Source organism: Hypanus sabinus, chromosome 23 (assembly GCF_030144855.1).
Source record: "Hypanus sabinus isolate sHypSab1 chromosome 23, sHypSab1.hap1, whole genome shotgun sequence".
Classification (NCBI taxonomy): Eukaryota; Metazoa; Chordata; class Chondrichthyes; order Myliobatiformes; family Dasyatidae; genus Hypanus; species Hypanus sabinus.
The window spans coordinates 20,620,702-20,639,656 of record NC_082728.1 but is presented as its reverse complement, the minus strand read 5'-3'; the positions used below and the strand labels follow the sequence as shown (position 1 = coordinate 20,639,656).

At 43.2% G+C, this 18,955-nt stretch overlaps 2 protein-coding genes across 2 annotated transcripts in view; one reads left to right on the top strand and one right to left on the bottom strand.

Annotated features, from left to right (window-relative positions):
• Positions 1 to 1,821, bottom strand: part of sirt7 (sirtuin 7) — a 37,426-nt gene extending 35,605 nt beyond the window's left edge. The window contains exon 1 of the mRNA XM_059948478.1: positions 1,664 to 1,821. Within this exon, the coding sequence (XP_059804461.1) occupies positions 1,664 to 1,753 (90 nt within the window). The 5' untranslated portion in view covers positions 1,754 to 1,821. The remainder of the gene's footprint in view (positions 1 to 1,663) is intronic.
• Positions 1,822 to 2,068: 247 nt separating this feature from the next.
• LOC132380018 (transcription factor MafG) overlaps positions 2,069 to 18,955 on the top strand; it is an 87,223-nt gene continuing 70,336 nt past the window's right edge. The window contains exon 1 of the mRNA XM_059948477.1: positions 2,069 to 2,188. The gene's annotated coding sequence lies outside the window, so the exon portion shown is untranslated. The remainder of the gene's footprint in view (positions 2,189 to 18,955) is intronic.

Genomic DNA, 18,955 nt, shown 5'->3' with positions numbered 1-18,955 from the left:
ATCAGGCAGCATCTTTTCTCGGCATGCTATCTCGTGGCAAATCAAGTTTCACTCTCCATTGCCCTTTGGGTACACCACTACTAACAAGACACACAAAATTTACACTTCCCTCTCATCTTCTGAAAGCACTGTGCTGGAGTACAAATCAAAGTGGGTTGCAACACCTTCTGAAACCTTAGGGGTGCCGCTTAGATGGTACAAGTAGTAGAGCTGTTCCACCCTGCTTGTGGAGTCTGCATATTCTACCAGTGACTGTGGTATTTTGGCTACACTCTCCTCTCTTTCTCCCTCTCCCCTTCCCAAACCAGGGCTCTAGTTTCCTCTCAAATCTCAAAAGATGTGCTGGTAGGTAGATCCATTGGCCTCTGCAAATTGGCCTACATGCATAAATGATAGTAGGATTTGAGAGCTGATGTAATGAGAATGTGGTGAGAGTAGTGCAAATTGGGGTTTGGTTGTCAGCAGGGTCCATCCAGGTGGCCAAGAGGGCTGTTTCCGTGCTCAGTGGCTTTGCAACTCCACAGTCATTGGGCATCAATGACCAGAAACTAAACTCGAAAGGTGACATAAATATGGTAGCTAAGGTTAAGTCAGAGCTGGACATCCAGCAGAGATAGAGACTCATGCTTGAACATAAAGTTTTTGTATCACCCGCAAACAGGAATAATCAGTCCTGCTGGACGAATGCGGATTCAACAAACTACACCAACTCAATGCTATCAAGAGGAAAAGAAGTCCATCCCCACACTGCATTTCTGATTAGCAACCATCAGCACATCTAGACAATGACTCCCTTCAAACACACACATCAGTTGGTGTGTAATCGACAAAGTACACTGCAGTTTAACACTTAAAGCCAAATCAACACCACTTCCCCTACCACAGGTCTCTTTATCATCGATAGGGGCAAGGAGTAACATGGAAACACCCAGGATCACTTGCAGGCTTCCTCCAAATCAATTAGTATTCACACTTGGAAATATATATAGCAATCCCTTTCTCTATTTTACCTGCCTAAAATAACAGCATCAGGAAAATATCCTTATACTGTAACTCCAGCAGTTCAATGTGATTTAATATTGCTCGGAGCAATAAACATTGGTATTGTTTGTGAGCATTGCCCACATTCGTTGCTTCTCTTCCCCTCATAAAAATGTAAATTCCCTTTTATATTTTGTTCATAAATGAACAGGAGGTAATCTCCTCCACAATGGATGCAGCAACAGCTCAATGGACTAATTTTTCGGGGTACACATGCGTTAACCGGCAGTTGAGGCGACAGCGAAGTTGCTCCACCCCAGAGAGGAAATGAAAACATTCATGCAGAGAGCCCGGCCAACAAAATTTATCAGCTCCCCACTTCTCTACAGAATTGATGCAGCCTCTCAGTACCCCCTCCCAGTCCCCGACTACCTGGGGATGTGACCAGGGATGCCGATGGAAGTTGGGAGGCCGGGGAACCGGTCTGAATGACAGGAGGCCTTAGATGGCCAGCTCCTCCCCACCCATTGCTGACACTGAACACTGAGGGAGGGGAGGCACTGAGGACAGAGGGTCGGGTCGGGTCGGGTCTACTCAACCGGTGCGGCCCGGCGATCCGCGGCCCTCCTTCCCCAGTCAACCCACAGCCGACACCGGCCAAAGGGAAACGCCGGAACCTAACCAGTTTGATCCGGGCCCTCTGCTCCTCCGCTGCTCGCTTCTGCCTGCGATCCGCTGCTTTCCGAACCTCCCTCTGAGACACACCGGCCATCGCCGGCCAAGGGGCGGCCGCACAGTCAGGGCCCTTTAAACGGCGAGAGAGCGCGGCGGACAGAGAAGCCCCAAGAGCCGGGCCGTGTCCGAGAGCGCTCCCGCGGCACAGCGGCCCCTGGCGGTCGGAGTCAACTCCTGCCCGCTGCCTCCCAGGGCTCCAGAGCTCCTTCGAAATATTTGTCGGTAACTGTTCATGACATTATTAATTTGCAATCTTCTTCACTTAACGCTAGGTTACTGCTTTAAAGAACATAAAGCTACTGTAAACACAATAAAGTCTGCAGATGCTGGAAATCCAAAGCAGCACACGGAAAATGCTGGAAGAACTCAGCAGGTCAGGCAGCATCTGTGGAAATTAATAAGCAGTCGACGTTTCAAGCCGAGACCCCTCTTCAGGACTGAAAAGGAAGGCGGAAGACGCCAAAATAAAAAGGTGAGGGAGGGGAAGTAGTATAGCGAGAAGTTGATAGGTGAATTCAAATGGATTGGAAAGATAACAGACCGGAGAAGAAAATATCTGATGGGTGATCTACTATATTCTAGATATTTTTCTCTCCCTTTATGGGTGGTGTGTATGTGTAATTTTCCCTCAGTCTCGGGTCCTCCACCAGAGGCCTGGGAGCTTGAGGGTTTGGCACTGTATCCTTGCTGTTCCTAATAATGTGCTCTTCTGGACTGAGATCTCAGATGTTGTTACTGGAATTTGTTAAAACCACTTTCCTAGTCCAGGTGTCACAACTCAAAGTGCTCCTATCACCACCAGGCTTTCACATCCTTTCTATCTGCTCTTTCAAACCCTGCTATTGTTTCAGCTTCTCATAATCTTTCTTCCTGAAGCTATTGTCATTTGGGATTGCGACATCAATTGCTATTGCTTTCTTCTGTTCCTTGTCCAGTATTAATATGACTGGTTGGCTGGCTGCTTATCAGTCTGCATTTGGAAGTCCCACAGGATCTTAGCTCAGTAATTCTTCACTGCCTTATCGGGTGTTTCCCATTTTGGACTTGGGAGTGTCCAATCCATATTCAGCATAGTTATTCCAATAAACAATTCCTGCAACTTGGTTGTGCTGTTCAATGTATGCTGTCCCTGCCTGCATCTTGCACCCTGCTACTATGTGCTGAATGGTTTCAGTGAATTCCTTGCACAGTCTATCTACATCGTGGGTCTTGTCTGGTGTGATAGATCCCTGCTTCTATTGCTCTTGTGCTCAGCGCCTGTTCTTGTGCTGCCCCTCAGCCCTGCCATTGGTAGGACTTTCTTATGTCAGTCACCTCCAATATCTGGTGATGGTACCTCCCATGCAGTGGCTTGTTCTGCCATGGCCTCTGGTCCTCTGGTTCTGCTTCACCTACTTTAATTTCCATATCCCCTGCCTGCAGTCTGAGGTATTCTCGCAGATCTTCCTTAGGGACCATCTTCCTGACATACTCATGGATGTTTCACATTTCTTCCACGACAGTGGCCTTGACATTTCCAAATCTCCGACCTCCTTTAAACCAGCCACTTAATGTTGGACTTTGGGTGGAATCCTCCATGTACTGGTAGGAGTTTCTGGGTCTAAATGTCAGCAGCTTCTAGTTCATTCCTTGGCCAGCACACTATTGCGACTGGGTATCTGATGACTGATAGGACGAATGTGTTGATGGTTCTGATCTTATTCTTCCTATTCAGCTGGCTTTTTAGGACCTGTCTCGCTCTTTGGAGGTACTTGGATGTTGCAGCCTTCCTTGTGTCCTCATTGTGGCTTCCATGTGCCTGCAGGATCCCCAGGTATTTGTAGCTGTCCTGCATATCTGGGATGTGGCCTTCAGGGAACTCGACTCCTTCAGTCTTGATGAGTTTGCCTCTTTTCACTCCCATTGGCTGCACTTTTCCAGTCCAAATGACATCTTGATGTCTTTGCTGTACACTCTTGTCAGGTGGATCGATGAATCATTTCTGGCATCAGCTTGATGTCATTCATGTGCAGGAGATGGCTGATGGTCACTCCACTCTTGAGCCTGCACCCATGTCCACTTTGAGATGATCTGGCTGAGGGGGTTCAAGCCTATGCAGGACAGCAGTGGGGATAGTGCATCACTCTGGTATATTCCACATCTGATGCTCACTTGTGTTATTGGCTTTGAGTTAACTAGGATTCCTCCAATGGCCCATTGAGTTGTTGATGAAGGTCCTTAGTGTCTTGTTGGTCTTGTACAGAGACAGGTACTCCAGGATCCATGTGTGGGGCACAGAGTCAGATGTTTTCTGGTGGTCAATCCAGGATGTGCTTGGGTTGGTTTGCCTGGTCTTGGAGTATCGCATGACTGTTTCATCTACCAGTAGTTGGTATTTGGAACCTCTGGTTCCATTACCAACCTCCTTCTGAGCAGGTCTCAGGAATTTACACACACATTCTTCAGCTTGGAGGCAATGGTGCCTGACAGCAGATTCCATGTTGTTGACAGGCAGGTTATAGGCAGGTAGTTTGATGGTGCTGCTCCTTCATTATGAGTACTGTCCTTCCTTGAGTTAGCTGGTCAGGCTGGGAGTCTGTTTCAAGCAGTTGGTTCATTTGGGTTTCCTGCTGTGTACGTAATGCTGTTAGTTTCTTCAACCAATAGGCGTGGATCATGTCAGGTCTTGGTGATATGCACATCTTCATACTTGCTACCCATTGCTGGGCATCTATTGCTGTGATGGTGACTGGCTCTTCCTCTGGGAGATTATAGAGGCTTGCTTGTAGATCTGTCAGCCACTGGGCACTGGTGTTATGTGATGCTCTTGTCTCCCATGTACTTGCCTAGTGCTCCTCAGTTGCTGTCTTGGTTGGTTCAGGTACTGGTATGTTGTTACTCTGGAACTGTGTGAATACTTTTCCAGGTTCTTTGGAGAAGAGTGCATTTATTCACATGGCCTCTGCATCCTTAGTGTACCTCTGTAGTCTGGTAACCGGAGCTGTTAACCGTTGGGCTTCGACTATGGATATACCTCTGTACTTCTTTAGTGGCCAAGGTGAGTCTTTGATCTTCACACCATTCTGCAGCTCAGTTAGTCTGTTGACCTCCTATATACATAAAAAATAAAAAACTGCTGTATTATTCATACATGGTTACATAATGTATATATGGTGGATACTGCCCAGGGTATCAGAGGCAAAACCCTCCCCACCACTGCCACAAGAACGCAGCACTCATTATCAAGGACCCCCACCATCGAGACCATGCACTCTTCTTCCTACTACCATTGGGCAGGAGATACGGGAGCCTTAGCTCCAAGGGCACCAGGTTCAGACACAGTTACTACCCTACGATCATCAGCGGGGAAAACTTCACTCATCTCAACTCTGAACAGATTCCACAAACTACAGACTCACTCCACAACACACGTTCTCAGTATTATTTATTTATTGCACAATTTGTCTTCTTTTGCACATTGATCAGTTGCCAGCCTTTATTTATAGTTTTAATAATTTTTGTAATATTTATTTATTTTCCTGTAAATACTCACAAGAAAATTGAATCTCTGGGTAGTATATGGTGACATATGCCCACGTTAATAATAAATTTACTTTGACTTTGATGCATTTTGATTTTTTTCAACCTAATATAAAGAAAGCATGAGTTGCAGTGAAAAAATGGATTGTATAATAAACAAGCAACTTACTTAAGAATTCCCAGTTTACGTAGTTTTAAAACATATTGTAACTAGACGGTGGTAGGTACAAACCATTAAGATTGACAAATTAGTTACACTTCTGTCACTTACGTATCTATTTATTTTGCGATATAGTCAGAGTAGGTCCCTTGGGTCCTTCTAGCCATACAGCGCCAGCAACCCCTGACAAACCTGATTAACCTTAACCTAACCGCAGGACAATTTACAATGACCAGTTAACCTACCCGGTACATCCTTGGACTGTGGGAGGAAACTGAAGGACCCGGAGAAAACCCATGCATTCCACGTGGCGGACGTACGGAATGGCACCGGAATTATACTCTGAACTCCGGAGCACTCCAAACTGCAACAGCGTCACGCTAATTGCTGCCCTGCATTTGTCAGAAGTTTGAGTACAGATCTGGGCTCGAGCTTCATTACAAGACTAAGTGAGTACTAAACTGTCGGAACTGATGACTTATTCGACACAGAATAAACATGGCGCCATTCAATGAGCAAAAGGCCAATTCTTCTGAGAGTTCTGCTTAATACTTACCCTCAATCAACAGATTATTTGAATGTTAGCACATTACAGGGCCTTGTTAAGCACGCACTTTCACTGGATTTCCACATTACAACAGTAAATGTTCCTTGAAGGTGCTTAGTTTACTGAAAATCAAGTGAAACCTGTTGAGGTTGTGAATGGCACAGAATGAATTAAAGCTTTTTTTCTCTTGTTTCAAAATGGATTGCCTATAAGGTTTGAATAGAAAGCCTCCAATCAGGCTACATTCTTGATTGCCATTAGGTTAGCATGTAATAATTTTCACAATAATTACCAAGCCACTATGTGTACTAACAATCAGAAAAATAATTTAAGACCATAAGACACTGGAGAAGAATTAGGCCATTCGGCCCATTGAGTCTGCTTCGCCATTTGATCGTTGCTGATCCATTTCCCTCTCAACCCCATTCCCTTGCCTTCTCTCCATAATCTTTCTCACCCTAACATATCAAGAATCTATCAACTTCTGTCTTAAACTCACTCAATGAGCCTATGGAGATTCACCACCTTCTGGCGAAAGAAATTCCTCCTCATAGGCATTCTAAATGGATGTTCTTCTATTCAAAGGTTGTGCTCTCTGGTTCTAAACTCCCCCCACTATAGGAAACATTCTCTCCACATTCACTCTATCTGGGCTTTTCCACATTTGATGAGTTTCAATGTAATCCCCCCCTCATTCTTCTAAATTCCAGTGACTGCAGGCCCACAGTTTTGGAGTGCCTATTGCAGCTGAGCAAACAATAACGTGAAATGAGACTCTCTAACTTTTCAAACCCTTGCAAGCATAATTAAAATTCATTACTTGTTAAAAGTGTTTCACAACTCCTTGGTTTGGAACAACGGAACAGGAGATGACAATCCTGATGTCCTATTTTGCATGTAATTTATTACATCCTGTGGTTTAACGTTTCTTAAACCTAATCATCACAAAAGGTTTACTTTTTGGCTGGTTGGATCCAAAAATACAATTTCCAACAGAAAATGTTGGAAGGGTGTTTTCAAAGCCTGCTTGAGATAACGTAACCCCCAGGCCCAAGACCATTTGAAGTGCAGAAAGGGCTGAGTCATGATGGGAAAACATAAAGGTCAAGTACAAGCAGTGAGCGGAGCTGCAATTTTTCAAACAGGCTGCACAGAAATATGCCTTTAAAGACCACCCACCACATCTGCAGATCCTGCTTGACTATCGGGCACTTTGAGGCCTACAGCCCACTGATCTAGAATGGAAGAAAGTCATCTGGTTACCCAAGGAACTACCTAAAGAGAGAAAAGAAGAAAAAAGTTAACCACAACCCTTGTAGTAAGAAGGTTGCTAAAAAATTGCGATTTCGGCTCTGGTGAAAATTTCCAGCTAATGGCAGGCTGTGTCAGCCAAATATGATACTACATCATGGTGCAGTGTTCTGTTTAGGGACAAGCTAAAACTTACAGCACTGTCAAGTGGGCTTAATGAGGCGTTACCATCCAGGACATGTCCTCTTTTCATTACTACCATCAAGGAGGAGTGGAGGAGGCTGAAAGTGCACATTGAATGTTTTTGGAATAGCTTATTCCACTCTACCATCAGATTTGTGAAAGGTCCATGTACACTATGTCACGTTTCCTTTTTCGAACTATTTTTTTATTTTGTCTCACAGTAATTTTTTTCTATCTTGCACTTTACGGCCGTCACAAAACAACAAATTTCCCGACCCATGTCAGTGATAATAAACCTGCTTCTGACTTTGATACTAAAATGTTATCTATTTGGCAATACTACTGAACATATTAGGATGTCATTATTCTGTTTCTTCACATCAAAAATGTTATATCATGTTCTAAAATGGAATTGGAAATCAATATTTAATGTTTATATATCATACATATTGTCTTGGGAGCCCTACCTTAATTATTTGTACCTTGTTATCTGAGAAAATAAAATTATCATCTTTTTACAAAAACTTTGAGAAAGTTGGTGCATGAATGCAATTTTTAAGCAGTCAGTTGGTTAGAATACATCAATACACAGAATCAACATAATAATTCACTCTGCAGAACTTTTTTTTCTTGTGGACAATTTCGCACTAGGGATAATTACACAATCTTGACCATAGGTCTTGTGCAACATGTTAACAGACAATAGACAGTAGGTGCAGGAGTAGGCCATTCGGCCCTTCTAGCCAGCACCACTATTCACTGTGATCATGGCTGATCATACACAATCAGTACCCCGTTCCTGCCCTCTCCCCATATCCCTTGACCCGCTATCTATAAGAGCTCTATCTAACTCTCTCTTGAATGCATCCAGAGTCTTGGCCTCCACTACCTTCTGGGGCAGAGCATTCCACATATCCACCACTCTCTGGGTGAAAAAGTTTTTCCGCATCTCTGTTCTAAATGGCCTACCCCTTATTCTTAAACTGTGGCCTCTAGTTCTGGACTCACCCATCAGCGGGAACATGCTTCCTGCCTTGTGAACCTACACTGCACTCCCTCAATAGCAAGAATGTCCTTCCTCAAATTTGGAGACCAAAACTGCACACAATGCTCCTGGTGGGGTCTCACCAGGGCCCTGTACAGCTGCAGAAGGACCTCTTTACTCCTATACTCAATTCCTCTTGTTATAAAAGCCAGCATGCCATTAGCTTTCTTCACTGCCTGCTGTACCTGCATGCTTGCTTTCATTGACTGATGTACAAGAATACATAGATCTCGTTGTACTTCCGCTTTTCCTAACGACTCCATTTAGATAGTAATCTGCCTTCCTGTTCTTGCCACCAAAGTGGATAACCTCACATTTATCCACATTAAGCTGCATCTGCCATACATTTGCCCACTCACCCAACCTGTCCAAGTCACCCTGCATTCTCATAACATCCTCCTGACATTTCACACTGCCACCCAGCTTTGTGTCATCATCAAATTTGCTAATGCTACTTTTAATCTCTTCATCTAAATCATTAATGTATATTGTAAACAGCTGTGTTCCCAGCACTGAACCTTGCGGTATCCCACTGGTCACAGCCTGCCATCCCGAAAAGGACCCATTAATCACAACTTTTTGTTTCCTGTCAGCCAGCAAATTTTCAATCCATGTCAGTACTCTGCCCCCAATACCATGTGCCCTAATTTTGCCCACTAATCTCCTATGTGGGACTTTATCAAAAGCTTTCTGGTAGTCCAGGTACACTACATTCACTGGCTCTCCCTTGTCCATTTTCATAGTTGCATCCTCAAAAAACTCCAGAAGATTAGTCAAGCATGATTTTCCCTTCATAAATCCATGCTGACTCGGACTGATCCTTCTACTGCTATCCAAATGTGTTGTAATTTCCTCTTTTATAATTGACTCCAGTAACTTTCCCACCACTGACATCAGACTAACCGGTCTATAATTCTCTGTTTTCTCTCTCCCTCCTTTCTTGAAAAATGGGACAACATTAGCCACCCTTCAATCAGCAGGAACTGTTCCTGAATCTAAAGAACATTGGAAAATGATTACCAATGCGTCCACGATTTCTAGAGCCACCTCTTTAAGTACCCTGTGATGCAGACCATCAGGTCCAGGGGATTTATCAGCCTTCAGACTCAACAGTCTATCCAACACCATTTCCTGCCTAATATAAATTTCCTTCAGTTCATCCTTTATCCTAGTTCCTTTGGCCACTATTACATCTGGGAGATTGTTTGTGTCTTCCCTAGTGAAGACAGATCCAAAGTATCTGTTCAACTCATCTGCCATTTCCTTGTTCCCCATAATAAATTCACCCGTTTCTATCTTCAATGGCCCAATTTTGGTCATTTATTTTTTGCTATTCACATACCTAAAGAAGCTTTTACTATCCTCCTTTATATTCTTGGATAGTTTACCTTTGTACCTCATTTTTTCTTGGCATATTGCCTTTTTTGTTATCTTCTGTTGCTCTCTAAAAGCTTCCCAGTCCTCCGGTTTCCTGCTCATCTTTGCTATTTTTGTACTGCTTCTCTTTTATTTTTATACTGCCCTTTACTTCCCTCGTCAGCCACAGCCGCCCCTTACTCCCCTTAGGATCTTTCTTCCTCTTTGGAATGAACCGATCCTGCACCTTGGGCATTATTCCCAGAAATACCTGCCATTCTTGTTCCACTGTCTTCCCTGCTAGGGTATTGTTCCATTGAACTTTGGCCAGCTCCTCCCTCATAGCTCCATAGTTCCCTTTGTTCAACTGCAATACTGACACATCCGATTTTCCCTTCTCCTTCTCAAATTGTAGGTTAAAACATATCATATTATGGTCACTACCTCCTAATGGTTCCTTTACCTTGAGGTCTCTGATCAAATCCGGTTCATTGCACAAAACTAAATCTAAAATTGCCTTCTCCCTGGTAGGCTCCAGTACAAGCTGTTCTAAGAATCCATCTCGGAGGCACTCCACAAACTCCCTTTCTTGGGGTCCAGTACCATTCTGATTCTCCCAGTCTACCTGCATGTTGAAATCCCCCATGACAACAGTATCATTACCTTTGCGACATGCCAATTTTAACTCTTCATTCAACTTACACCCTACATCCAGACTGCTGTTTGGGGGCCTGTAGATAACTCCCATTAGGGTCTTTCTACCCTTAGAATTTCTCAGTTCTATCCATACTGACTCTACATCCCCTGATTCTATGTCCCCCCTCGCAAGGGACTGAATATCATTCCTCACCAAAGTTGGACCAGGTACTGTCGTCAACACACTAGTAAAAAGCATTTGAGGTATGGAATTTAATATATATAACACATCACAAAATCTTGAATGCACTCATTCAGGTTCACCTCAAAAAGGTGCAGAAGGAATAAGACTTTTCTGGTAGGGCATTAACTAATAGATGGTAAATGACAGATCTTATTTTCTGTCTAGTGCCCTCTTTGAACTCTTCCGCTTGCAAAGAGTTCTCCACTGAGTGATAAGCCGTCAAAATTGTAATATTAATGTTCTGATGATCTAGTTTGGTGACATTTGCTATCTTTTTTCATGCGAAGTGTGAGTTAATTGAGGTGAGAGATGGTGTTGAAACATATTTTTACTTTAACTGTCCGTTATCAGCAGGGACGAATGTACGTCAGAGGATAATGATGGAGCAATTTCAGAAGAGTTCCAGCCACTATCCTAGCATGATATATTTTCATTTTCCTGCAACTGGCATACAACCAGACTTTCAAATGTGTGATTTCTGGTTTGGTTACTTATTGTCTCTTTAAGTTGCCGACACTTTGGGCTGGATTTACCGCTCATTCATGGTTAAAGGACAGCAAACCAAGCTTACTCTGTGTATTTCTAATATTTCATCAGAGACCACAGATTTGGCATGTGAGGGAAAATGATCAGGGGAACAATGAACAGTGGAAGGGAGGCTGAACATTGCAGAAGAGCAGGAGGGACGTTTAATAAGTTATAAATGTACCAAAGTTTTTTTTCTTGTTTCGCCTGTTGGGCATTTGCTTTGTAGATTGTGCTATGTGCACTTGATTTAATTTGTTATGGCCTGTAGAACTCTTTTGTAGTATAAATGCAATCCTGTGAACATCGTGTTGTTGTTATCACATCACTTCAGAAACTACATGTGCTTATAAAAAGAAAAAAAAACATTCTAAATACAGAGTTAATGACTAGCTTACTATTCACAAATGTTTTACTGTGATATTTTGTGAAGTGCAGCTAGCAGAACAGTGGGTGTTTGCAGCTGGGTGGCAAATTTGGCAGTGATAATTTCTTACAGCTGAAAGACAGAGCATAATGATTGAAAATTAGGTGGACTCTCTTGCTAAGAGGGATCACAGACCGGTTCCCAGTCAGAAAATAATACAAAATAGAAAGGGGTTGTTCGGAATGTAATTTCTTCAGCAACCAGTGCGTCATATTATTAAATAAACTTATGTGACTGAACAAACCCAACTGATAGTAATGTTTGCAATTGGTAGTCATTAGACTGCTCTTAAAATGAGCAGTTTTCACTGAAATGTTGGTACTTTAATGCTAGGTGTTTTCAAATCGTCCTTGGCTCGTAAACTTCCTGAACCTGAATAACAAAGACCTCCCATTTATCTCTGATGAAATGAGAGATTGGTCAAGAAACAGATAAAGAATGCCGATTGTTCCATGTCCAGACTGCATTCCAGGAAATTTGACCATTTTGCTGTCTTTCTACCTGCATACTGGCAGAAGCTGAAGAGTAAAACTCTAGAGATAGGGACATCAAAGAGGAGATTGCGAGAGACAGAGGACTGGCTACAAAATTGCTTCAGGTCACTGAATGGGGCCATGTTCAAGGACTCATCTGTGGATCTGAATGAATACACTATAGTTGTCATGAACTTTATTAAAACAGTTGTAGAGGAGTGTGAACCCACAAAATCATTCAGAGTCTTCTCCAACCAGAAGTCCTGGATGAACCATGAGATCCAAAATCTGCTGAGGGCCAGATTGGAAACATTCAAGTCTAGTGACCAAGAAAATTACAAGAGGCCCCAGTACAATCTCTGCAAAGCCATCTCACAGGCAAAGTGGCAATTCCAAACTAAACTTGAATCAATGAAGGATGTTCAACAGTTCTGGCAGGGTTTGAATGCCATCGCCTCTTATAAAGTTAAATCAAGCAAAAGGCAACAACAGGGTTTCGCTTCTTGATAAACTCAATGTAAACCATGGTCCTGAAAAACGTTGCCTCATTTTTACTATGCACTGTACCAGCAGTTATGGTCGAAATGACAATAAAAGTTGATTCGACTTGAAAACATGGAAGATCCATCACGAGCTCCCAGATCCCCCAATGATTCTGTGATTTCAGTCTCTGATGGTGATGTGCAAGCAGCCTTCAGGAGGGTGAACCCACTTAAAGCATAAAGCCCTGATGGGATACCTGGCCAAGTACTGAAGACCGTGCTGAATAACAGGCTGGAGTGTTCACTGACATGATTAACCTCTCACTCTGGCAGTCCGAGGTACTCACTGCTTCAAACACACTTCACTTATCCTGCTGCCTCAGAAGAATGTAGTAACCTGTCTCAATGTCTTTCACCCAATTGCAATTGCATCCACCGTGATGACCTATTTTGAGAGTTTGGTGATGAAACATATCAGCTCCTGCCTGAGAAGCAACTTCGATCTGCTCCAATTTGCCTACCAGATCAACAGGTCCACAGCAGATGCCATCACATTGGCTCTTCACTTAATCCTGGAACATCCAGACAGCAAAGCTGCAGACGACATCAGCAAACTCTTTATTGACTACAACTTGACATTCAATACCTCATCCCCTCAAAATTAATCAATAAGCTTCAAGATCTTGAACTCCTTGTCCAATTGGATCCTTGACTTCCTCACTCGCAGACCCCAATCAGTTTCATTTTGGCAACAACATCTCTTCCCTCAGCACAGGTACACCACAAGGCTGCGTGCTTGGCCCCTTGCTGCAGTTAACTTATACTTATGACTGTGAGCACAGCCCCAAAGCCATATTCAAGTTTGCTGACAACACTACTTTGTCGGTTGAATCAAAGGTGGTGATGAGCCACCTATAGGGTGATGAGCCACCTATAGGAGGGAGAATAAAAATCTGCTGAGTGGTGCCAAGACAACAACCTCTCCTTCAATGTGAGCGAGACCAAGGGGATGATTATTGACTTCAGGAGGAGGAACCAGAGGTCCATGATCCAATCCTCATCAGAGGATCAGAGGTGCAGAGGGTCAGCAACTTTGTGTCAGTGTTAATGTTTGAGAGGATCTCTCCTGGGCCTGGTCCGTAAAGGCAATTACAAAGGTGGCCACAGCTGCGCCTCTACTTCCTTCAAAGTTTGCGAAAATTCAGCATGACATCTAAAACTTTGACAAACTTCTAGAGATGTGTGGTGGGGAGTATAGTGGTTGACTGCATCACAGACAGCTATGGAAACATCAATGCCTTTGAATGGAAAATCTACAAAATGCAGTGGATATGGCCCAGTCCATCACAGGTAAAGCCTTACCCACCATTCAGTACATCCACACTGCTATTGCAGGGAAGTAGCATCCATTATCAAGTTCCCACACCACCAGGTCATGCTCTTAAACTAAAGGGGATAACTTCACTGGACTTCTCTCACCCCATCACTGAAATGTTCCCACAACCAATGGACTCACTTTCAACGATTCTTCATCTCATGTTCTCAATATTTATTGCTTATTTATTTATTACCATTATTTATTTATTTTTGTATTTGCAGAGTTTGTTGTTTTTTGCACATCGGTTGAACACCAAAGCTTCACTGATTCAACTTATGATTGTTACTCTATTATGGATTTATTGAGTATGCCCACAAGAAATGATTTTCAGATTTCTATATGGTGGCATATCTGCATTTTGATAATAAATTTACTTTGAACTTGACCTTCAAGCAACTATCTAACCCCTTCTATCTAACCCCTATCTAACCTCTTCCCCAATCCCCACCTTTTTATTCTGACATCTTCCCCCTTCCTTTCTGGTCCTGAGGAAGGGTCTCAGCCCGAAACATCAACTGTTGGCTCATTTCCATGGGCGCTGCCTGCCCTGCTGAGTTCATCCAGAATTTTTTGTGTGTTGCTCTGGATTTCCAGCATCTGCAGAATTTCTTGTGTTTAAATAAACAACAATGTGAGTTGCTCGAGTTGGATTCAGACTTTTAAGTAAACTGCTGAGTTGTATCTCTGGACAGACCGTCCGAGAACAAACCCTTTCCTGTGGACTGATCTAAATGATCTTTTATGTAAACTAGAGGTTAAGATTACATTATAAGGAATGCATTGTTTGGCATCATAGGGCTTTTAATTTTATATTATCTCTGGTAATTAATTACCAGGAAATAGAGGCTGTTTTTATTCTACTTGCTTTTGGTTGATAACATTTAACATTTTGATAAGGGATCTGTTATTCTGCCACCCTCTTCCAGTCTGAAAATCAGCATTTAGGTAACTCATTGACCTATAAGTTAAAATCGAGATGATTTTGGAAAAAGCCTTGTGGTATTTTATAAAAATTCTCTCCAAATTAACAGTTAATAAGATGCTAAAAACCATTTTAAAATTACAAGAATATTTTATGCCCTAAATTTATAAGGGAAGGTTGGTTTAAGTGGTGAACTGGCCTGTGCTCACAAGTTTTTGTGATCTTGATTGGAACAGTCACAGTTTGGTATGGCAACTGCTCAACCCAAGGCTGCAAGAGGTCTCTCTTGGTCAGGTTGACCATGGATGTTGTATCCTAGGTAGCTAGATATACAAGCCAGGGCAGTGCAATAAGGAAAGAATGCAGCAAGTGCCCTCCTCCACGCATCTGATGAACCCAAAAGAACGGCAGAGACTGATACCGTTTGACACCAGCAAAATCACAGGAGTTGCCAGTCAGCATTGAACTCAACATAGGACTGTCTTAGAACTCCAGCTCCGGATTTTTCCCTCAGGGTTTACTCCCATGAGTAGGTACAGCCGCAAGGCAGCAGAGGTTTAAAATCAGAGCAAATTCCTTATCCTAAATGAAACATAGAAACATAGAAAACCTACCACACAATACAGGCCCTTTGGCCCACAAAGTTGTGCCGAACATGTCCCTACCTTAGAAATTACTAGGCTTACCTATAGCCCTCTATTTTACTAAGCTCCATGTACCTATCTAAAAGCAGCTTAAAAGACCCTATCGTATCCGCCTCCTCCACTGTTGCTGGCAGCCCATTCCACGCACTCACCACTCTCTGAGTAAAAAACTTACCCCTGACATCTCTGCTGTACCTACTCCCCAGCACCTTAAACCTGTGTCCTCTTGTGGCGACCATTTCAGCCCTGGGAAAAAGCCTCTGACTATCCACACGATATCCACATGATGGTTGATTTTCCAACCAAGGCTGGCAAGCCCTATCTACCTGCAGCAACTGGCTTTAAGGTGCTAGTAACTTGCCTTTGCCCCCTCTCCTGTCAGTAAGAACAGTTCCACTGGGTTTAGTAGCTAGGTCACATGTGAAGGCCAGGAGCTGGACTTGGTTGTCAGAGGCTATTTTGAGGTGCACGCAATTGGGAGCATTTAGTAGGTAGTGGGAGCTTATCCCTACTAACATCACTGGCTGCAACAACCTTAAGGAACAAAGACTGCAAGAATATGCAGTGAATTGTGTGTTGAGTCTGCCTACACTGCCTGCTCCCTTGGGAAATCAGCTAATATAATAATGACCTCTCCTGCCCCAGTAATTCTCTTTACCCCCAACAAGTTTCCCATCAGGTAGATGATACAAAATCCTGAGAGAATGAACCACCTGACTCAAGGCCAGCTTTGAGCCTACTGTTACCGAACTCTTAAATGGACCTCTCACTTTGTAAATGATAAAATCTTGAACTCTTGATCTCCCAGTCTACCTTGTCATGCTTCTTGCATTTCTTCATGCTCCTTCACTTAATCTCTCTAACTGCACTGCAGTTTCACTACAAATACATCTCTACATTCTGTCCTGACGAAGGGTCTCGGCCCGAAACATCGACAGTGCTTCTTCCTATAGATGCTGCCTGGCCTGCTGTGTTCCACTAGCATTTTGTGTGTGTTGCCTACATTCTGTATTCTTTCTTCATGTATGGTATGATCTGTCTGGATAACATGCAAATCAAAAGCTTTTCACTGTATCTCAATGCATTTCATAATAATAAACCAATTCCAACATAAAAGCTAATTAATTAACAAAGATATGGTATATCTCTCATAATGATACAAATAAATCTTGATTGATTTACACTTAGATGTATTTTTTTTAAACGTTCACAGAGAATTCTCTAAGCTTACCCAATGAGTTCTGCAAAATGGAAGGTTAGACTCTCCATCTTTATGGCACAGAAGCATAGTGGTTAGCACAATACTTTACAGTCCAGGTGAACTGGGTTCATTTCCTGCCACTACCTGTAAGAAAGTTGTCCGTTCTCCCTGTGACCACATGGGTTTCCTCCAGGTGCTTTGGTTTCCTCCCACAGTCCAAAGATGGACCAGATATAGGTTGATTGGTCACTGTAACTTGTCCTGTGATTAGGCTAGAGTTAAATCAGTGCAGCTTGAAGGGCCAGCAGGGCCTATTCCAGGCTGTAGCTCAATAAATAAATAGTTCAAAGTTAATGTTATTGTGTGTGTCTGCCATTAACTCCTAGTGGAGTCGTCGGGGCGCTGTCATGACAGGCTTTTTGGTGATTGCTCATTGTACGGCGTGTCTTGGGCATCTGAAACCTGGCAGAGCCCATCCCTCTCCAGGTTTTTTTTTACGAGGTTGAGTTGCTAGCTCAACACTCAACCCAGGCACGAATAGAGCGTGCAAGGGAGCCGGCCAGATTCAAACTCGGGACCTTTTGCCCCGAAGTCCAGCACTGATGCCACTACACCACCAGCCAGTAGAAATGTTATTATCAAAGTACTTTGTACAAATATATCGCCATATACAGCCCTGAGATTCATTTTCCTGGGGGCATACTCAGCATATCTATAGAATAGTAACTATAACAGGATCAATGAAAGGTCAAATAGGGTGCAGAAGGCAACATATTGCACAAATGCAAATATAAGTAAATAGTAATAAATAATGAGAGATAACAAGATAAAGGGGCCTTAAAGTGAGTTCATTAGTTGAGTGAATATCTCAATAGATGGTCAAGTGAGTGTAGTTACGCCCTTTTTTTAAGAGCTTGAATGTTGAAGGGGAGTAACTCTTCTTGACGAAGGGTCTCGGCCTGAAACGTCGACAGTGCTTCTCCCTACAGATGCTGCCTGGCCTGCTGTGTTCCACCAGCATTTTGTGTGTGTTGTTTGAATTTCCAGCATCTGCAGATTTCCTCCTGTAAACTGTAAACTGTAGGTGGTGGGAACCTAGTAAGATTTATTTTGGTGTGTTGTCTGTATCTACATACATGTGATACCACTCTAAGCAAGGTTTTCATTGTATCTGTGCCTCACGTTATTTGGGCATATGACAATAAACTCAACTTGTCTTGAAAAAGTTGTAAGCAAGATGATCTGGCCAATAGGAATTGAATGGGAGTTGGAGAAGTTAGTAGTTCCCTATTCTGGTTACCCTCTCACCCCTTCACTTCTCCTCACCTACCCATCACCTCTCTCTAGTTCCTTTTCTTCCCTTTCTTCTATGGTCCACTATCCTCTCCTATCAACTCCTTTTTCTCCAGCCCTTTACCTCGTCCGCATACCCCTGCTCAGCTTCTTTACCCCAGCTTCTCTCCTCACCTGGCTTCACTTATCACCTGCCATCTACCAATGCGCACTTGGATTCTCTGCAGAAATCTGTGAAACATGACAAAAGCTTATTAATGACAGTGCTATGGTGTGTTATTAACCTCTTGATCTCTGGGAAGATAATCAGATTTTAAAGATAATCTCCGTAAAGCACACAGTAGTGCAGCATGAAGCGCTTGCTTTAGGTGTGTGTGAAAACGTGGAAGGACAATCGATTTCTATTTACTGTGGCTCGGTGCCTGCCACCCATTCTCATATCTCACCCTACCCGATTTGAAATGTATCAGGCAGCAACCTGGCTGTCTCTTTACCATTTGTCTGTTTTAATGAGACTGAGTTGCTAGCTCCATGCTCAACCCAGCATGGATGGTAAGTGTGCAAGGAACCGGCCAGATGTGAACCTGGGACCATTCACCTCGAAGTCCGGTGTGGATGCAATTACAAACACCACTGGGATACCCACCCACATGGTCTCCATAATCTTGACTTCTGAAAGCAGACTGGTATCTGCTATTCACAAGATATTGATACCACATTGCAAACCCTTTCATTGCCTTGTCATTCATTATCAATTCTTCCAGTTATCTCCACTCCTCTGCCTTCACCCCATACCCTTTGATGCCATGGCTAATCAAGAACCTATCTATCTCTGTCTTAAATGCACCCAATGACCTAGCCTCCACAGCCGCCCGCGACAACAAATTCCACAGATTCACCACCACCTGACTGAAACAATTCCTCTGCACCGCCAGTCCAAATGCATGCCCCTC